The 21253-nt window shown below is 41.3% G+C and overlaps 2 protein-coding genes and 1 long non-coding RNA gene across 5 annotated transcripts in view; 1 reads left to right on the plus strand and 2 right to left on the minus strand.

Annotated features, from left to right (window-relative positions):
- The window catches only part of LOC135335599 (uncharacterized), a 106798-nt gene that overhangs the window by 74956 nt on the left and 10589 nt on the right, over positions 1-21253 (minus strand). Inside the window, exons 12-15 of the mRNA XM_064531137.1 lie at positions 8913-8967; positions 8345-8386; positions 7486-7586; positions 6947-7154 (exon numbers count right to left, since the gene is read on the minus strand). Of these exons, the coding sequence (XP_064387207.1) occupies positions 6947-7154; positions 7486-7586; positions 8345-8386; positions 8913-8967 (406 nt within the window). The remainder of the gene's footprint in view (positions 1-6946; positions 7155-7485; positions 7587-8344; positions 8387-8912; positions 8968-21253) is intronic.
- On the minus strand, positions 9082-12541 carry LOC135335608 (uncharacterized). Its single transcript, XM_064531164.1, has 6 exons — positions 12414-12541; positions 11934-12028; positions 11664-11752; positions 11441-11546; positions 10921-10984; positions 9082-9578 (listed from the first exon to the last, which is right to left on the minus strand). Exons 1-6 carry the CDS (start codon positions 12511-12513, stop codon positions 9451-9453), a joined length of 582 nt encoding a protein of 193 aa, XP_064387234.1. The 5' UTR covers positions 12514-12541; the 3' UTR covers positions 9082-9450.
- On the plus strand, positions 12665-15838 carry LOC135335611 (uncharacterized). 3 transcript variants are annotated; one of them, XR_010394565.1, is made up of 5 exons: positions 12665-13093; positions 13353-13594; positions 13848-13986; positions 14989-15078; positions 15281-15838. It is a non-coding gene; the product is annotated as an uncharacterized LOC135335611 (long non-coding RNA). The 3 variants fall into 3 exon arrangements; XR_010394567.1 differs by having other exon boundaries at positions 14989-15024; XR_010394566.1 differs by lacking the exons at positions 14989-15078; positions 15281-15838 and adding an exon at positions 14770-14950 and having other exon boundaries at positions 12666-13093.

Raw genomic sequence — 21253 nt, forward strand, 5'->3', positions numbered from 1 at the left:
CTCTGCACCTTTAGAGTTAGTGCACTGTACAATGTGGAGCAGCATTTATTGTATGTGCTACTGACACACACTAGCCTGGCTGGCAGCAACGTAGACTGATACAACTGGCCTATAATAAGCATGTGTATTTTGCCTAAACACAGCTTTAAACGTTTCCTTTCTCATTTCTACAGCCTGCTAGGATGGCACTGTTATTGACATGTACAATTCAAGTCCCTGGCCATCATCAAACACTATACCATGGACCCTACAATTGTTGACTGTCTACATGCACTGAATTCTTTAATCGTGAAAATAATTATGATTGTGTCAAGAAATTAACAGTAAACAAATTATTCGTTCTCTGTTGATCAAACTTAAAAAAGTTGTCTTTGATCTTACAACAATTTACATAAAATGATTAAGTATATAATGATGACACTGATGTATATATATCTCACATCTATATACAAGTCACTAGCTATAGATGCAACAGCCACCGTTGTGTGGGAGGCTGGTCCCCTAATACTTCTCCAAAAACTCTTTTTATCTATGGTTTCACTATACACTGCACACACACCCACCTACATATAATTATCATGCAATGCATGCTGTCAATATAAATTATTGATGTGGTTCGTAAAAAATTCTTTGGATATATATAGCTACATGTAAAAAGGATACAAAAACGTGAGCTAAATAACAACACTTTTTACGCTGCTAAACTAATTTAGTTAGGGGTGTTTATTCTCTATCTTATAAATTAGGTCTTCCCTCTCCATACTGGGGGCTCTCAAAGCCTCCACCATGACCGACCAGCTCGGAGATCCCTTCCTGAACCACGCTTCCAGCATTGCAACAAAACACTTCTCCGTGTTATTGTAGTTAGTCTCTCTGATGCTCTGCATAAAGAACGAGGTATAGAAGATTAGGGTTGATACTAATATAGAGTGATTAGCTAATTAATGATACTGCATGTAGGTTACAGAACACCCCCCCCCCCGATATCACAGTCGATAATAAAATTAATACAGTTGAACGATCGTTGTGAGACACTCGTATACTCTGCACATTAAAAACAAATCAAGTAAATAAATGAGATAACGCAGTTAGTAGCTCATGCAGTATAGATACATACAGTGCATCCAGCTTAGAGATTACCCACTATAACAATTTGCTGTTGTTCTATTAATCACCACAGACCCACCACCTTATGTTTCCATGGAAACATTTTTGAGTATGTTGTAGCTTGGTCATTCACCTACACCAATATTGGTATCAACACCATTTCTTAGAAATGTTCCAATCGAAAGATATTTACATTTAAGTACAGCTACTCACAAATTTGTGGTAATCTACTCTCTAAGCTGTATGCACTGTAGCATGCATGAAGTCTCCCCATTGTACTATACTGATATACACACTTTTATGAGTGAACTTTCCCCTGCAAATGGACGACTTTGTGCTCATGCAATAATAGATCTACATAAGTCAATTTGGGCAACACTTACATCAATAGTTCCATTGTCCACACCCAAGTTAGAGGCCAGGAAATCCCACTTTGCACGAGCATCCCAAGTAGCATCTTTGACAGTCTTGAGAGTTATGTCACCACCTGTAGCTGTGGCCTCACCTGGACAAAGGGAGAACGTGGTGGTTTGGTAATGAAAAACAAGTAGCAAGAACATGTATATACTTTTGTCGAAACAGACGTGCATGGCTATATAATTATAGGTATGACGTACGTATCTGAGGTAAATTAAATACATTGTTTCTAGAAAAATAATTATTTTTTACTGGTTCTATAATTAGAACGATAACGTTTTTGTATCCTTTCTAAGAATTTTTTACGAGCCACGTCAATATATTGCATTACATCATACCATACCTTTAGAATCATGACAGCCATAATCAATAATATATCTACTTACTGATATATCTCAAGCAGTGGTGCACTTTGAAGCAGAGCTGCTTGTTCTTGGATACTTCACAAGTGTAGAACCCATCGCAATGATCCCTCGTCACTTTGTCCACAGTGAGCACTGATTTATCTCCAACCATCTTGCTATTCTTGGTCCACTTAAAGGAGCTTGTGACACCAGGATTAGTAAAGGGCAGGGCATCAAGAGCAGCTTCCTCATTCAACTTAACTTCCTGGGAAATGATCTGATTCAACACATTGAACATATAACCCACATGACATAAAAGACATTCTTTCATGCTCAGTATACATTTGCTAATACATAATACCAAGGGCTGAAGAGAAGAGGTGATTCACAACACATTGAACATGTATACCGTATAGCAGGTAATTTTCGTGGGGTAAAAAATTTGTTATTTTCGTGGGCAAGCTGACCTCCACGAAATGTTAATGTAGGCGTGGCTTACCGGAACGTATGAATGCAGTGCAGCCACGAGACTAAACGAAATTTTTACTCACGAAACCACCGTTTTCCAGATAAACGAAATTTTTACTCCACGAAAATTACCAGCTATACGGTATAACCCACATGACATAAAAGGCAATCTTCTCATGCTCTGTATACATTTGCTAATACATAATACCAAGGGGGGCTGAAGAGAAGAGGTACGTCCTTGATAATACTAAGCTAAAAATAATGTTCGTATCGTAATTGTATCATACCTTTCCAAACCAACATTCCTGATGTGGTGGCAGAGAAACACGATCACCCCCACACTGAAAGAAAGGACTGTGACCCTCCATCAACTGGCACAAACTCATTTCTTCAGCGTTTTGATGCTTTGGGCACTGACAATCGAATGCAATAATCGGCTCGATCTTCTTGCTAATTCCGCTCATCACATACAGGACGGTAGTCAGCACATAGGAGCAGAGATCATGCATGTCACAATCATATTTTCTGGTGATTCGAATCTCGTAACAGTCGGCGTGGGCTACCAGCGTGATGTGGTGTTCGGCACTATTGACATTGAAAGAAACTAGATTTCTCTTGACACGAGATTCTCGCATATTCCATTTCAGCCCCAAAATTATTTTTTGTCCCTCGGAAACCAACTTGCTGATCATGGCACAGAAGACACCAATGGGCACATAGCCAGACTCGAAGGTGATCTTGATTGGAGAGGGTGTGTTGGAGTCGATGGCAGGAGCATTTGAAAGCTCTTCTTTTGAGGCACACTCGAGGATAGCTGGCATGAAGTAGACTGGCTGGGGACCTTTACCAACTATGGGTGCAAGGAGACTGACATGCTCAAGCAACTTCACAAGCTTGTCGACCGGGATCAAATCACCTTCCTTCACTTTTGCCTTGTTCAAACTAGAACAGCAGCGTTTAATCGTAGCAATCGAGAATTCCCCCAGTTCTTGCCACCTCTTGATCTCGGCAGCAGTGAAACGACACTTCCTATCAGTCGAGTGTAGAGATAGAAGAGATTCGACAATCAGGAGACTGATGCTGTTGAAGACAACATTGGGGCTGCAGATGACACGGTTTTTGAAGTAAGACTCCTTGTCCTCGATATCAGGGTAATAGAGAAGGGCCCCCACACACTGGTGCAAATACCAAATGGTGAACTTCACCTCCTCTTCATCCATCTGCAATGCTTTGCCAATCTGAATACACTCTTCCATCGTCGCAATTTCAAATTCTTTTCTCAGAATAACCCCAAAAAGGAGCTGTACAGGGCGAATCCGGAGATTGGCATCTTCAAAAAAAGTGTCAAATACTGTTTGAAGGTGTTCACGAATCGGATCAATGTCAGCATCTGTGCCATTGAAGTTGTCCACAGAGAAGAAGTGACTGTCATCTGGGTGGCTGATGACATCACCAAAATGTGAAGTAATGGTGGATAAGGCTTCGTGCTTCTCTTGGAGTTTTTCCTGCAAACGCTTTTCAGTTTCGGCTTGAATGGTAGAATCTGTGCTCAACTGATCAACTGCACTTGCTAGCTTGGAGAGGGTTTCGTTACATTGCTTCATCTGGAGCAGAAGTTGAATATTGGTTGTGAATCTGTTTTTGATTTCAGGAGGTAGAGCTTTCTCGAGAACTTCCACTTTGCTTTGCAATTCGGTATCCTCTTGTGGTGTGGGTGGTTTCTGTTGTTTTTCAGTGGTAGCCTTCGCCTTTGCTTTTTGCTCCACATGTTCCACTAGGTTTTTTGAAAATGAATCCAATTCTAGCTGCTTGCCAACCTCTGCCTCTAATTCGGAAAATATCTCCTCCACCTTCTGCTCAGATTCAACTTCTTGCTGCACCTCCAGAATCAGCTGTATTGCGGCTCCCAGGGTGCTTTCGTCAAGACCCGGGTAATTCCCCTTGAGTTTTGCCTGAACGACTTCTGTCTTGGCTTGAATTTCTAACTTGTCTTGGTAAGTGCCCACTAGACTCACGACAGCCTGAAGATTTCGGAAATGTTCAACTTTATCGGCAATCTCGGAATCAAGATCCGAATCAACTGTGACGTCATGGCTGATGGCTGAAAGAATTTGGGAGAGGGTCTCTCGAATCGTATACTTTGCTTGGTAGGGGGTGATTTTGTCTTGGTCACGTTCGTAAGAAACTTCATAAAGCTCGTCGAGATCTTTATCGAGAGGGAAGAAAGCGAGAAACATCCCCGGGCCCTTGCTCAAAAATGGAAGCATCTCTAAAAAGGCAGGCTGTCCACCTATGTCGATGATGTTGAGCAAAGCTTTGCCCAACAACTGTTCCATGTAATTGCCTCGCTTGACAATATTTCGAAGGTTTTCAATGATCTTGTGGACCTTGGTTTCTGGAGCCTTTGGTTTGGCTGGCTTGCTTGCTTCTTCCTGGGGAACTTGCTTTGTACTTGCCTCTGTGGGCTGAGCTTCGTTTGTGTCAACATTGGTTTCTAGAGTCTGTGATTTGGGTTGTTTGCTTCCATGCTTTTTGCTTGAATCCACTTTATCTGTGGGATGAATATCTTCTTTTAGCTTTAAATCATCAATGGGATCATTTGTTGGATCAGCAGATTCGACTGCTTTGGAAATGGCAGCATTTAGAACTTGCTGAAGGCCAATCAAGTAAGCGAAAATCAGTTGTGTTTCATTGTCAATATCTGTGGAGGCTTTGAGAATCAATTTGGAGTCACTTGACACAGCCAGGACTTGATTACACTCGGCAAGAAGAGTGCTACAGCGTTCTCTGTCTTGTGGTGGGATTGATGCCAGGTTAAGTATATGACCTAGCAGACGTTTTCGGAAAGTTGTTTTGCCGAGCCCTGAAAGGCCGATTAGGTACAGTTTAAGGTAGCGAAGGTTGATGGTGTTCTTCTTATCTGTCAGCAACTCGTTCAGCTTGTGTTCGTATTTCAACTGCTCTTCAACAGAGGCTGAAAGTGAAAGGTATACATATTATAAGTTTACAAGTGATTTATTAATGAAAGCACCGCGGGTGCTGATGCCTCGGTGGAGGCGCCAAAGCTTTATGGTAATGAAGCTACAGTAGTATAGTTAAATAATAGCGGATAATTTCAGGGGGGGAGGGGGCAAAATATTTGTGGTTAAGCAATATTTAGTCACTTCATGGATAATACTTTTGTGTTTGCTGTTTGCACTGCAGGTAAAGGTAGGCAAGGTCGCTTCATAAAATATTTGTGGTCAGAGGTTAAACCACGAAAACCATAAATATTTTGCGCCATGAAAATTGCCTGCTATACAGTACACACATGTACAGTTCATTACATGCAGGGAAGAGCAAAAAAAGAGTGGAAATCATGTTGAAAAGGATGCCGAAAGTTCAAAGTCCATAATTATTAATGAAAACCTAAAATTAATGGAAACAGTGTGACTTTGTAGCTCTTTTCTCATTCTTGCAGCTACCAATAGCTATAGCGTTTTAGTGCAGACCTATAACTACTAAGTAGAATAGGCAACATATTTTGCTACGCAAGAGTGTGAATAGTTTCCAACAGCCTTCAAAGTAGCCATAACTCGAGAACGCAGCTTTATTTTGCATTGTAATCCAAGAACCTAACTACTAAGTAGAATAGGCAACATATTTTGCTACGCAAGAGTGTGAATAGTTTCCAACAGCCTTCAAAGTAGCCATAACTCGAGAACGCAGCTTTATTTTGCATTGTAATCCAAGAAATCGTGACTAGAGAAGCCTCAGAGGAGGTACGACATAGGTTGACCTTTTTGCTAATGAGTTACTCCCGTATTGCATTCCTGCAGCATGACAGGATGTAACACCCTATAAGAGGTGTGGCCTCGCGTCATAATTTATCATCAAGTTTCACGGAGGAATTGTGAGTGTACGGAGAAAGAAGAGAATATACGGAAGCACAACACCAAAAATTGCTTTCCTAGCTAGCTAAAAGACTACAAACGATCATAGTACTCCACAGAAGTTATAAATAATGCCTAGCTATACATAAGAAAATGAATAGCATACTCATAGTTGAAGAAATGAGCTATGAACTTACAGTGTAAGAGTTTGTTGCGCTTTCTATGGCTCCTGTCTTAATGTAACACTTATAGTAGATACTAAGATTGATAAACTAGTAGAAAATGCCTCTTGGAGAGACTCCAGAAGAGATAAACACAAAGAAAAGTAAAATAGCGCTGACGGTGCATAAAATACCTGCCTGAGTCAACAATATCATGTGGGCGTGACATCCTGTCATGCTGCAGGAATGCAATATGGGAGTAACTCGTTAGCAAAAGGTCAACCTATGTCGTACCTCCTCTGGAGAAGCCTGTATTAAGGTATATACATGTATGTTCGCAGTACATGCTTAGTCAGCGAAAAACAATAAAGTGTATACCCTTGAAATATACCCGCTATACGGTATGTGATCAACTAGGTAAGTACTGAGTGATCAGAGGTCTCTCCAAAAATTGCATGCATCTTATAGGGCAGCCAAACCTCGACAAGTCATAACACTCTATGAGTGTACCAGTTTTACTACCACATTAAACATTACCACTATAATTATAGTCACTGCCATTAGTCACGCTACTCACCTGCTGTGTCCTTGCTTTCCTGCACTGAGGAGTCATCATTCTTGATGTACTTGTCCTCAATCTCATCAGCAATGTCAGGACGGTTAAAACTTGGTGACCTCAGGGCTTTAACCAGCTCAGACCAGGTGGGGTTGGGTGAGGACTGGAGCCATTTTCCAAGCATTGCAGTGAAGCAATCTTCTGAGGCACGGTGGTCCTTATCAATAGCCTGTATAGAGTGAACATTAACGTTAACATGTTAAGCGGTTGGAAGTTTTAAAAAAATTAATGAAGGAAATCTTTAAATATGCGACGCTTGGACATTTCATCTTTATACTTTAGCACCATTATTATTGTTTTGTACATAATTATATAGTCATTCTAGCTGGAAAATTACACGGTCACCTTATTTACAATTTACACGGTACAGAGAGTCTTACAACACCGGTATCTGAATACCGGTGTTGTAAGACTCTCTGTACTGTGTAAATTGTAAATAAAGTGACTAATTGTTCATGAAACCATAGAGAGTGCTAGGAAACTGCATGCCCTTCAATCACCTGTAGTGTTCTGTGTGGTAGACCCAGCGCAAGCCCCAGGTTGAACCAATTAACACGAACGTCCCACAAGACAGCTCTCGCTTCTCCTAGTGTGAGGGACCCTGCATAGAAACACATGACAACCATTGACATCCACATTTATACAGTAGGTAACCGATCGAACCATGACACAATACAATGTACATTACATGTATATAATGAAAGCACCGCGGGTGCTGGTGCCTCGGTGGAGGTGTCAAAGCTACATAACATAAAGCTACTAGTTATTAGCAATAGTTTTATACTGACACACATTATAATTATGAACAATTTTGCAATTTTGCTGCATGCATTAATTGTAAGGCAGAATCCAGAATCACAGAGAAACTCAAAGAGTGGGTAATGATCGACCATAATTGTTGTTAAAAAGGATAGATGCCAAAAATCCAAGTTTAAAATGGCTGCATTAGCAGAGTCTTGCCAGCTCTGGCTGAGTTCTCACTCTTGCAGCTACCAATAGCTAGCGTTCTAGTGCAGGGTAAGAGTGAAAATAGCTGCAAACTGCACTTAGCTGTTTCATGCAGCCATTAATTTTATGGACTTCGAACTTTTGGTATCGATCAACGATCATGGTCAGTCATTTCCCATTTTTTGCTTTATGTTTGGTGCCACCACCGAGGCATCAGCACCCGTGGTGCTTTCTAGTGTTGTAAAATTCCTATAGCCTGACGCATCGCCGACTTAGGCTTAGCTACAGAATGATGTCACTTCTGAGTATCCAGCCTCAAGGTTTGAGATTGGATACCGCAGCGGGCTTAAATCACACCATGGAATTAAGGTATAATCCACCAATCGATGCATCATGTAGTGTAGAACTTACTATTAAGAGGTTGAACTCGACCCTGTTGCGGCTGCTCTCTTTCTGCAGAAAACAATGCATGATTAATAAAACTTTACACATAATAACGTATATCGTATAGCGGGGAAGTTTTGTTTGGTGTACATTTTTGTATAAACTGCCCAATTTCGTATTTTAAGTATTCGTACAGCTCAGGATAGTGACGTTGAACGTATCGTGGTAGAATAATTAATTTTCGTATGATGCTCTATCAGTGGTGTGCCTAACGAGGGGCTTTGGAGGCTTGAGCACCCCCTGGCCTTCCTGACAACCATGAGAGTAATCTAGCTATCAGTAATGGTCTAGCTAACTGAGCAGTTGTCTCGAATTCTCTTATGCAAATGAAAGTACAGTAGAACCTCGCTAATCCGGACCCCTTTAGTCCGAAACCTCGCAAATCCGGACAAAATGGAAAACTGAAAAGAGGAGGGGCTGTCAGTAGAATAGACTTCTGCGCATGCGCAATCTAGCTTATGAGTGTACCAGTTTTACTACCGCATTAAACATTACCACTATAATTATAGTCACTGCCATTAGTCACGCTACTCACCTGCTGTGTCCTTGCTTTCCTGCACTGAGGAGTCATCACTCTTGATGTACTTGTCCTCAATCTCAGCAGCAATGTCAGGATGGTTAACTAGCGGTGACCTCAGGGCTTCAACCAGCTCAAACCAGGTGGAGTGGGGTGAGGACTGGAGCCATTCTCTAAGCATTGTAGTGAAGTAATCTTCCCTGGCATTGTCCCTCCCAATAGCCTGTATAGAGTGAAATTCATGTTAATTAAGTAACAATAATTTTTCGTTGATAGTTCAAAAAAATTAATTTAGGCAATCCTCTAATTATGTGACGCTCAGACATATTTCCTTTAGCATCATTATTATTGTTTTTACGTACATAATTATAGTCATAGTCAAGCTGGAAATTAGTCACGATCACCTTATATACAATTTACGCGGTACATGCAGGGATTATAAAAACACTGGTATCTGAATATTCTAACACATGTATTATGTTTATACTGGTATCAGAGTTTATATCGTGTAAAATGCATGGTGACCGTGACTAATTGTTCATGAAACCATAGAGTGCTAGGAAACTGCATGCCCTTCAATCACATGTAATGTTCCTAGTGGTAGACCCAACACACGCCCCAGCCAGTACCATTCAGCACGAACACCCAACAAGGCAGCTCTCGCCTCTCCTAGTGTGAGGGACCCTGGAAACACATGACAAGCAATGACATCCACACAACATTAATTGATTGAGATTGAACTATGACACAATACAATATGTATTAATATCACCGTACCCTCGCGAAAATACGCCCACTCTTTTCTGCAAGAAGTTTAGGCTTATTAGGGGACTGGGGGTTTAATCTCGACCTGCGAGTTTTCATTCAAATATACGCCCACCCGCGGCCTCAAATCGAGGTTTACACTTTGCTCTATGACAATTCTTTATTAATTTATTGTATTTACACAGTATGAACATTTCATTGACAACAACAATGTTATAAACTAATGCACGAGTATATGATTAAAGCATGAGAAGAGAATGAACATAAAGAAGTGGACTCTGACTCTATTCGTTACTTGTGTCGATTCAGATGTAGCAGAAACTTCCCGAAGGATGGTAGGTCATACTCCTACAGAGCAGCTATGAGCTATCAGGTATTCTGTTTCAGAACACCAAGGCAAGGTAGCCTGCAAAATTGGCCTAACTTTCTTGGACTTTGTGTTTTCCTTTCTCTGCATATTTAATAGGACTACTTGTTCCCTGCATATACATCTTCAAGGGCAAACAGATCCATACAGAGTTATGTGTCTGATCTTGGTCCAGCAAGCTAGTATAGTCTAATACCGTATAGCGTGTAATTTTCGTGGGGCAAAATATTCGTGGTTTTCGTGGTTGGAGGTCTGACCACAAATATTTTACCCACGAATGAAGCGACCTTGCCTACCTTTACCTGCAGTGCAAGCTCCAACCAAGAAAATATTACCCACGAAATATCTCAATATTGCTGAACCACGAATATTTTGTCCCCCGAAAAGTACCCGCTATACGGTAGTAAGCTATACCTAAAACTTCCTTTCTTCAATAGTGAACATGTGGCATTTAGCTACTGCGCATGCTCAACTCTTCACTCTGGGTGAGCTTATAATCGAGTGAAAATACCCTCGTGCAAGAACTTCGAAGCAAAAGAGGGGATGGGCGTTTATTCAAGATGGGCTTATTTTCGCGAGGGTACGGTACATGTATATAATTATGTCTACTCTGAAGAAAGTTACTGATAAAGTGAAACATTGCTTATTATAAGTGCAGACAACTCCACACTACAACATAGTACATACGTAATATTGGTCATACTCAAAGTAATAGCCAGGGTGTCATACAGGAGGGAACCCCCCCTCTGGTATTGAAATAACGGTTGACCTTTTTTTAGCAAACATTTTCTGGTTACTTATCAAAAGCATGCCCCCTCTACTTCAAATCCTGTATGACACCCTGATAGCGCTTATTTTACTTGCATGTGCAGTCTGTGCATGTGTATACAGTACCATCATGTATCTCCTCGGCAGGACTGCTAGTGGGATCGTACTCCACTGTCACACTGACTGTACTCTGGAGGGGGGTAATACACAAGTGTCTGAGATCATGTGACTACAACAGAATTGCATTATCATGTACGTACGATCAGCGAAATTAAATGATTGCGTAGTGTTTGACTATTACAACAGAATGATACCTTGTCATAATGTTCACAGGTAGATATTTGTCTGCGAATTCACTGTTTAGCTCATTATTTTTATTCTGCTCAAGTTATAAAATTAATGTTATTCATAGCGTTTCTAATTTCCGAGTACACATTTTTGCGATTTTACTCTCATTCGCAGAAATCGCAGAAATTAAATTAATACCCGCATCAAATATGTCACCTTAAGGTATAATCAGCATATTAATTTTGATGATGGAACAGCTACTCAGGAGTATCAGAGCATGCTATTATCGGCACGGCCAGCTCCAAATTGTATACCAACACCAGTATGCATGCACTGTGAGACATAATGAATGAATCACCTCCAGTGACTCTCTCTCCTTGTTCTTTAAAGAGAGTGTTGGGGATTGGTATCTGCCATTTATGAGAAGACCGAGAGAGATATCCAATGTACCCGTACCAACAAACCTGTAGACACATAAAAATTGTGGTCAAATGTAAACTGGATAATTAATACGACTAATACATGTATACGTACTAGTTACCAAGCAATATCAAACATTCTCATTTCGTATTTAATCTCACTCCTTTCTCCCTGTTAATCGATGGCAGTACAAGTCAAGCTTGAGTGATTGGGTACCGCTGAGTTCCTTCAGTGGAAACACTAACTCCTCCTGTATTTAAAGAGAAGAGTGACAATATCAAATGCAGTACTTAATCCTTTTGACTACAGTAAACCTAAACATGTACACACATTATAGTCACACGTAGTACTACGCTATTAAATGCCATTACATCAGTTTTGAGGTTATAAGCTATAGACAATATTCATACATAATTCACACAACTGCTCACCTCATCCCAGTTCATAGTATAGACAGTAGGGCTAGTAAGGTCAGGTGGTAGTAGCGGTCTCTCTGTGGTCGTCTGTCTCGTCTGTCTCTCCTCCCCTATATGGAAACACAAGTCAATGCAAGCATTAGCAGGCCATTTTAATTATTCAACTAAAATGTCGGCCTGGGAAGAGGCAATTTCATCTTAATCTCAGAGATTTGTGATTTGTCACGCCGTAAATAGCTCCCCATAAATCGACTATATGCGGCAGCAATAAATAGCTCCCCCAGTACAGGAAACAGCCCACCCACCCTTACTAACCGGCCATGGCAGCTTGAGTCAGTGGAGGGGGGGCTGCCTATAGCAGGGCATTCTGCCATAGATAGTTCGAGGGACTCATTTATGGGGGACCTTCAGTATATTAATAATATGGCATGGCAGGAACACTAGATTCATCATTGCTAGATTTAGATCTATACCTCTAGCTATAGATGTAGATACCTTCAAAGGAAACAACCATATTATAGAGACAGCCAAAGACTAGGGAACTTCTGTCCTGATCAATGCTTGCACTTATTTCTTTTACTCTCAAGGCCATCATGCAGCTCCTGTCGATGTCATGTATGTAGGTCCACTGACCACTGCGGAAGTAGGGCTGTGGGCTAGGTTGGGCGTAGCTAGCTCTTATACTAACATTGTATGGCCTCTTAGGAGCGTCCTTCTAGTGTCCTTCTTGCCATCATTGCCAGTGTTGCATATTGCACCATGTGTAACGGTACCACTGCTCTAAGGCTGGGTATGAGTGAGTTCACATAGCCTGAGCAAATAGCCATTGCTGCAACTTGTAAGTGTCTCATCTTATGTGATCAACTAGCAAGAGCTGAGTCTACATCATGCTTTAGGTTCATGCTTCCAATCATCGCTATTAAATGTAAAAACAGGATGTTGTTGTTAGAGACATAATTATTAATTTGCTAAGAAATACATAAATTCGTATTCAGGAATCGTGGTTACATGGGTGACCTTCAACCAGACCTCACAAGTGCAGTATGGTATCCATAGCGACAAGACGGACCTGTCCAAGACTGTGACGGGAGATACCACAAAGTTTGTAGTGGGAGACGTGACTCACTTCATTCACAGGACCACTCTCAGCAATCTGGTTCCACTAGCAAAGTACGGTGAGTGTTGCACTATTGTTCATTTGGTCCCTCCAAAGACATCACCTCTAGTGATGTACCAATCATTCTATTATGACAAAGACCACTCAACAACGTTCCTACAGGAAATACGCTTTCAACACTCTGTTATAAGTTAGACCTCCCTTAATTATTATCACACACTAATAATTTATAACTGTCCTTATATAGCACGTTGTCAAAGTACATACTTTTATGTGTCTATAGCAACTCACTGTACCCACTGCGCTCTTTACCACAGGTGTACAATGGCTCCACGTACAGTATTAACCGAGCCCCCTAAAGACTACAGATGTGGCTCCCCTGCCAACTTGAGTCAGGTGCTCACTCTGAGAACCCTGGGAGACCAAACCTCTCCCCCTACGCTGGCCGACATTCTATGGTAACTTTGGACTGGAGAATGCTCGCTCACTCCCCTGGCTCATTGACAATGTTGCTAAAGAACGGTTTGATGCTGTACTGCATGCAGGGGACAACTGCAATGTGAGGATTTTTGAGTCATGTATCATTTCTAAGAAGTTAAAATCGATGGTGAAATGTTTGATGGAAACTAAATTACTGCCTACCTCGAGATAGAATCCACTTTTGACCTTTTTAGACTCAATGGCCACAGACATTCAGTTTCACCATAGCATGTACTCTTCTTAAGTGACATGTTCTTAGCTATATAGTACTGGCAGATTAAATGTCAACAATTACCTTCAATTTATAACTCTCTTGTCAATAACTTGTGCAGGAGGATAGTATGTGCAGGAGGATGGTAGAGTGGAAGAGATGCTTTAACTCGTTACCCCGCCCCCTCACCTCTGCAGTAACTCCACTCACTACACTCATCGGTTCAGTATGCCCGGGAACAAGGAGGGACTCATGTGCAGGTGGGCGTGGCTAATAGCATTGACATAATTAGCGATGGAGATAATTATGTTATACAGTAGACTCTCACTATTCCGGCTCTCTGAAGTACAGCCATCTCGATAAATGGTTTGGCACGGATTGCTAGCTTGATGTTTGCTGCACAAAACTCGCCCTAAAATGCGGCCACTCGCTATTTCGTATACTGGCAGGTACTAAAGCTAGAATTATGACGTTTGGTGTGGTTTGGTAAATAAAATTGGATTACACTTAAATAGAGGATCTAACAAAATCCTCTATATATATAGACAGAACCGCAAAATTAGTTATATTCGAGGTAGGGTTGTTTTTATAAGCTGCAGCTATTTTCTGAAATTAATGCGACCAACTCGCTATTCCAGCCAAACTGCACTGTACGTCCGAATTAACGAGAGTCTACTGTAAGTTAGAAAAAATTTGCATATTCAAGCTTTGAAGTGGCTACTGCTAATGAGGTGTCTATCCAACTAAGAAACCTGCTAGCAGGGCTCTAACTAGTACCCACAAAAATGCATTTTCTAAGTGAGATAGACCATGTGCCTCGGTCAATTAGTGACTTGCCTCAGCCACTACACTCCCTCAGGTTTACTATCCAGCTGGTCTAACTAATACTTAAGCAATGTGGTATGATAATTTATGTATAATAATTATGTTTGCTATTATTATTATGATGCACATTTTTGTCCATGGCTTGCAATATCACAAGAGCTGAGCTCCTCCTAAGCTATGTAGAAAGTGTAAACTTTCCCTCCTTAACATCGTATCAGGTGACCACGTGGGGGCTCATACAAGCGACTATGTCTGTGGGATGTGGTTGAGGAGATGCTATACTGACTACTTTTTCTGGTCACTATAGGGAAGCGTTAGTATGTGGCTTATGATTGTTTTGAACATGTATTTATTTATTATCCCCATTGAGAAATACAATTACACATTAATTAGATTGTGTTCCACCATTCCAATTATTCACTCACTCTATCCTACAGGTGGTGACATGTTTTGTGATGCCACCTGTTTCTATGGCGAGTGATCACGATGAAGAGTGGGCAGTGGCCGTGTCAGGAAAAGAGAATAATGTTTGTGTACTGTAGAACCTCATGCTTATTAACTTGAGTTTGGATTAGTTCCTAGACCTATAATTATAGAGAGCTCTCTATCCCATGCATCCTTTTGAGGGAGAACTGGGTGTGTCAACAGCTCAACAGCTAACTTTGGATACCCTTACTTTGCGTACTTGCAAATATTTGTCAGAATTCACATGCACCTCTATTCACACAGAGCATCTGAAAGCTTAATGAATTCTGAAGATGTACAGACAAGCACAATCATCCACTTCCCCTAAGAATCACACCCGGAGCCTCCCATCACTCAAAGCCTATGGAATCCTAAAATCGAACTCAATACACTGTAAAGGCCTCCCTCCACCACACATAATGGTGGGAATCAATGTGCTAAGGATCTTTGTTGCCCCTCTCCATCACAAGTCACAAAGTCAACCGTACCCCCACAATGACCCCTACAACTAATTCCGAAGTAACCCCCAAACAAGAAGACTGAGAAAAAAAAACATCGCTACCCCTAAACCAGCAAAAAAATCCTTCTAAAACCATTGTGAAATACCTTCCCCACGTGCACCTCAGCAGACTCTGCCCACTATGTCTCTGCCGTCCGTAGTCGTAAGAGGAAGCTTATACAGCCAACCAGAGCACAAAGAAAGCGAGAAAGATAAAGAGCTACTCAACCACCAGCTGATCTGTTTGCCAAGAGAACTACACTACCTTGCAATTGTAGCAAATGTATGCCTTCTGCTTATAAGTTAATTATTTCAAACCACAATAGAACACTTAATATAATTGTTGTTCAAACTGTTTGTTTCATCTTTGAAAATCTAATTGAGATGGAACATGATCAATACTGAGGTACTCTACAATGTTATACAAGCGCATAAATTACAATAGCTGCAAAAATTGAGGACATAAAATTGATCTGTATTAAATATTAACAGAAGAGACAAACAATACAAAGTCACTGTAGAGTTCACAGACTTGACAGCGCCTGTGCATGGAGGCAATAAAGAATGAGTAGGTGGTTATAATCAGTAAGCTAAGACTGCATGGTGGGTGTGGGACATGAAATTGCTTAGTTACCAGTTACCAAGAGTATATGATAGAGAAGAGAGTATCGAACGTAGGCATACTGTACATCAGATGTATGCGGAGAGTAACGTGACTTCCCGTATCTGTCACAAGCTTGGAATTTGCACACTGACCAATCCAAGTGTGGGTGATGTAATCTATCAAGAAAGTAGATTACATCACCCACACTTGGATCGGTTGATAGATTACATCACCCACGCTTGGATTGGTCAGTGTGCAAATTCCAAGCCCATGACAGATACAGGAAGTCACGTTACTCTCCGCATACATCTGATGTACAGTATGCCTACGTTCGATACTCTCTCTATATCATACTCTTGCTGTTAGCCATTAGGGGCTAGACACACTATGTCTAGCCCCTATGACACACAAAGTGTACATGCACACCGAATGATTAAAGACTAATAATTATATGGGCATAACTATAAAACACAAAGTAAAATTGATATTGCTCAACCATGCACGAATGTTTTGACCCCCAGATATTACCCGCTATACGGTAGCTTGACACACACAAATTAAAGGGCACACACAAACACTCACCTTCATGCATTGACATACTTCAGCAGCAATCTCCTCTTTTTTTAGCATTACTAACATCTCCAAAAGAGCTCTGAATGTCGCTTGTGAGGGCTTCTTTCTTTTCCAGATGGTTAAACACTCGGTCATAGCTAGGTGGTTACTTTCAGTTCTTTTCAACCTTACATCACTTTGCTCGCCAGGGGTTAGCTCTAGTAGATAAATATAGAACTCCACATTGTCAAAGTGGACCGCCAAATATGGTATGTTTTTCTGTTGGATTTCACGGTTGATTTGTAAAGTAGTGAGCTGATATTTGTCCATCAGCTGTTGAAGAGCTGTACTCACTGGTTGAGCACATGATCCTACAGTATTAATGAAAAGTCAGATAACACACTTTAATGCATTGATATATTGAATATGAACACTACCAACAAAACCATCAACGTATGCATATACACTACTGTAGAAACGATTATTAGCGTTGCCTTAATGGGTCAATAACAGAGCTCGATCTATATGCGCTTATATTAATTTGAGGATGCGCTTATACTAAATGCAGTCATTTTTGAGCCCCACCTAGTAACCAGATGTCTCTATTACGAGAGATGACTCGTAAGCTAGCCGTAGAAAGAGAATTATGTGTGGAGGTGTGGGACTGGCTCTAATGACAGGAGGGGTGCAAGTAATTACATGTTTGTGTAAGAATTGTCTTGGGAACAAAAAGCATATACTGAGAAATGTAATGGGAAACATATTTTAGTCTTTTGTTAAGCAATTAGTGAACACATGCATAATTTGCAAATACCTATATAATCATATACGTATTTCACATGCACAGCCGTGACTGTCATGACTTACCATCTACTAGGTAAGTATATACCGAGTGATCTTATAATGACTTGACGAGTCATAACAACCTATGAGTGTATATACCAGTTGTTTTACTACCGCATTAAAAAGTGTGTACATGCATGTCAGTGTAATCATGCAGTCATGCAATACTCACCTGCTGTGTCCTTGCTTTCTTGTAATGATGAGTCATCACTCTTGATGTACACGTCCTCAATCTCATCAGCAATGTCAGAACGGTCAATGTCTGGTGACCTCAGGGCTTCAACCAGATTAGACCAGGTGGGGTTGGGTGAGGACTGGAGCCATTCTCTAAGCATTGCAGTGAAGCAATCTCCCGGGGTATTGTAATGCTTCTTAATACTCTGTAGAGTGAAAATTCATTATATCAATAACTTTTTCCGGTTGGTACAATGTACTTGGTATAAATAATTAACCATTGTCTTTATAGCCTCTAATTACCGTATAGTGAGAACTTTTTGAGGCACTTAAGTTTTGTAAATGGCCTCTAAAAGCATTTTCAAATTTCGTCGGTTGACTGCTTATAATATACCGGAAGCATTCCCAGGTCTTGCCTTTAATCTATGCACCATTACATTATAGCAGATAATTCTAATGCAAGAAAAATGTTCGTGTAGGATTGGAAACACGAAAACAGTGAATATTAAGCCCCTGAAATATTTCACGCTATACGGTAGACGTGCACTTAGGTAAAACTTGCACCGATGCAGGCTAATCTTAGTATGTACGTAACACAGTCCAATACTCACTTTAATAGTTCCCTCGTCCACATCCAAGTTAATGGCCAGGTGGTCCCACTTTGCACGAGCATCCCAAGTAGCATCTTTGACAGTCTTGAGAGTTATGTCACCACCTGTAGCTGTGGCCTCACCTGGACAAAGGGGGAACTTGGTTTGTTATATGCAAAACAAGTAGCAACAGCAAGAGCATGGATACTCACTGTAGTCAAAACAAATGTAACTTATCTTCTATATTGAGGTAAATTAAGCAATTATAGGCACACATAATTATACCGTATACATCTAGAATCATAACAGCCATTGTCAATATACTTACTGATACATCTCAAGCAGTGGTGCACTTTAAAAGAGAGCTGCTTGTTCGATACTTCACAAGTGTAGAACCCATCGCAATGATCCCCCCTCGTCACTTTGTCCACAGTGAGCTCGTTATCTGATCCACCCGCCATCTTCTTGCCTTTCCTGGTCCACTTGAAGGAGAGGTCATCAGGGTCAGCAAATGGCAGGGCTTCAAGAACAGCTTTCTCATCCAGCTTAACTTCCTAGAAAAAGAAAATAACATGTATGTACATGTACTATACAATACTGTTACAATACTGACATGAGCCTGACAAATAATTAAATATACAGTCGAATGTTCCTACCACATGCCTTCGCTGGACTAGCGTTAAACTAGCATACAACAAATTAATTATGTAATTCACAAATACTAAAAAGGTATATACATGTATTATACCTTCGCAAACCAGCACTCCTGATGGGGTGGTAGACTGTCAACACGGCCGTGCTCACATCGAAACAAGTCTTCCAGCTTGCATAGACATATGTCTTCCACTTGTTGATGCTTTAGGCACTGACAATCTAATGCAATAATCGGCTCATTCTTCTTGCTAATTCCGCTCATCACATACAGGACGGTAGTCAGCACATAGGAGCAGAGATCATGCATGTTGCAATCTTCACGTCTTATGAGTCGAATCTCGTAACAGTCGGCATGGGCTACAAGCGTGATGTGGTGTTTGGCACTACCAACTTCGAAAGAGACCAGATTTCTCATAACACGAGATTCTCGCAGATTCCATTTCAGCCCCAAAATTCCTTTTTGTCCCTCGGAAACTAACTTGCTGATCATGGCACAGAAGACACCAATGGGCACATAGCCAGACTCGAAGGTGATCTTGATTGGAGAGGGTGTGTTGGAGTCGATGGCTGGAGCATTTGAAAGCTCTTCCTTTGAGGCACACTCAAGGATAGCTGGCATGAAGTAGACTGGCTGGGGACCTTTACCAACTATGGGTGCAAGGAGACTGACATGCTCAAGCAACTTCACAAGCTTGTCGACCGGGATCAATTCACCTTCCCTCACTTTTGCCTTGTTTGACTTGGAACAGCAGCGTTTAATCGTAGCAATCGAGAATTGCCCCAGTTCTTGCCACTTCTTGATCTCGGCGGCAGTGAATTGAGACGTCCAATCACATGAGTGTAGAGATAGAAGAGATTCGACAATCAGGAGACTGATGCTGTTGAAGACAACATTGGGGCTGCAGATAACACGGTTTTTGAAGTAAGACTCCTTGTCCTCGATGCCAGGGTAGTAGAGAAGGGCCCCCACACACTGGTGCAAATACCAAATGGTGAACTTCACCTCTTCTTCATCCATCTCCAATGCTTTGCCAATCTGAATACACTCTTCCATCGTCGCAATTTCAAACTCTTTTCTCAGAATAACCCCAAAAAGGAGCTGTACAGGGCGAATCCGGAGATTGGCATCTTCGAAAAACGAGTCAAACACTGTTTGAAGGTGTTCGCGAATCGGATCAATGTCAGCATCTGTGCCATTGAAGTTGTCCACAGAGAAGAAGTGATTATCATCTGGGTGGTTGATGACGTAACCAAAATTTGAGGTAATGGTGGATAAGGCTTCGTGCTTCTCTTGGAGTTTTGCCTGCAAACGCTTTTCAGTTTCAGCTTGAATGGTAGAATCTGTGCTCAACTGTTGAACAACTGCACTTGCTAGCTTGGAGAGGGTTTCGTTATATTGCTTCATCTGGAGCAAAAGTTGAATAGCTTTGGGTGTGCTCTGTTTCAATCTGTGTTTGATTTCAAGAGGTAGAGTTCTCTCAAGAACTTCCAATTTCCTTTGCAATTCGGTATCCTCTTGTGGTGTGGTTGGTTTCTGCTGTTTTTCAGTGGTAGCCTTCGCTTTTGGTTTTTGCTCCACATGTTCCACAAGGTCTTTTGAAAAGGAATCCAATTCTAGCTGCTTGCCAACCTCTGCCTCTAATTCGAAAAAGATCTCCTCCACCTTCTGCTCAGATTCGACTTCTTGCTGCACCTCCAGAATCAGCTGTATTGTGGCTACCAGAGTGTTTTCGTCAAGACCCGGGTAATCCCCCTTGAGCTTTGCCTGAACAACTTCTGCCTTGGCTTGAATTTCCAACTTGTCTTGGTAAGTGCCCACTAGACTCACGACAGCTTGAAGATCTCGGAAATGTTCAACTTTATCAGCAATCTCGGAATCAAGATCTGAATCAACCGTGACGTGATGGCTGATGGCTGAAAGAATTTGAGAGAGAGTTTCTCGAATCGTATACTTTGCTTGGTAGGGGGTGATTTTGTTTTGGTCACGTTCGTAGGAAACTTCGTAGAGCTCGTCAAGATCTTTGTCGAGAGGGAAGAAGGCGAGAAACATCCCTGGGCCTTTGCTCAAAAATGGAAGCATCTCCATGAAGCCGGGCTGTCCACCTATGTCGATGATGTTGAGCAAAACTTTGCCCACCAACTGTTCCATGTAATTGCCGCGCTTGACAATATCTCGAAGGTTTTCAATAATCTTGTCGACCTTGGTTTCTGGAGTTTTTGGTTTGGCTGGCTGGCTTGATCCTTCCTGGGGAACTTGATTTGTTTCAGAATCTTCTTTTGTCTCAATGGGATCATAATTAGTTGAATCAGCAGACTCGACT

Source organism: Halichondria panicea, chromosome 4, assembly GCF_963675165.1.
Source record: "Halichondria panicea chromosome 4, odHalPani1.1, whole genome shotgun sequence".
Classification (NCBI taxonomy): Eukaryota; Metazoa; Porifera; class Demospongiae; order Suberitida; family Halichondriidae; genus Halichondria; species Halichondria panicea.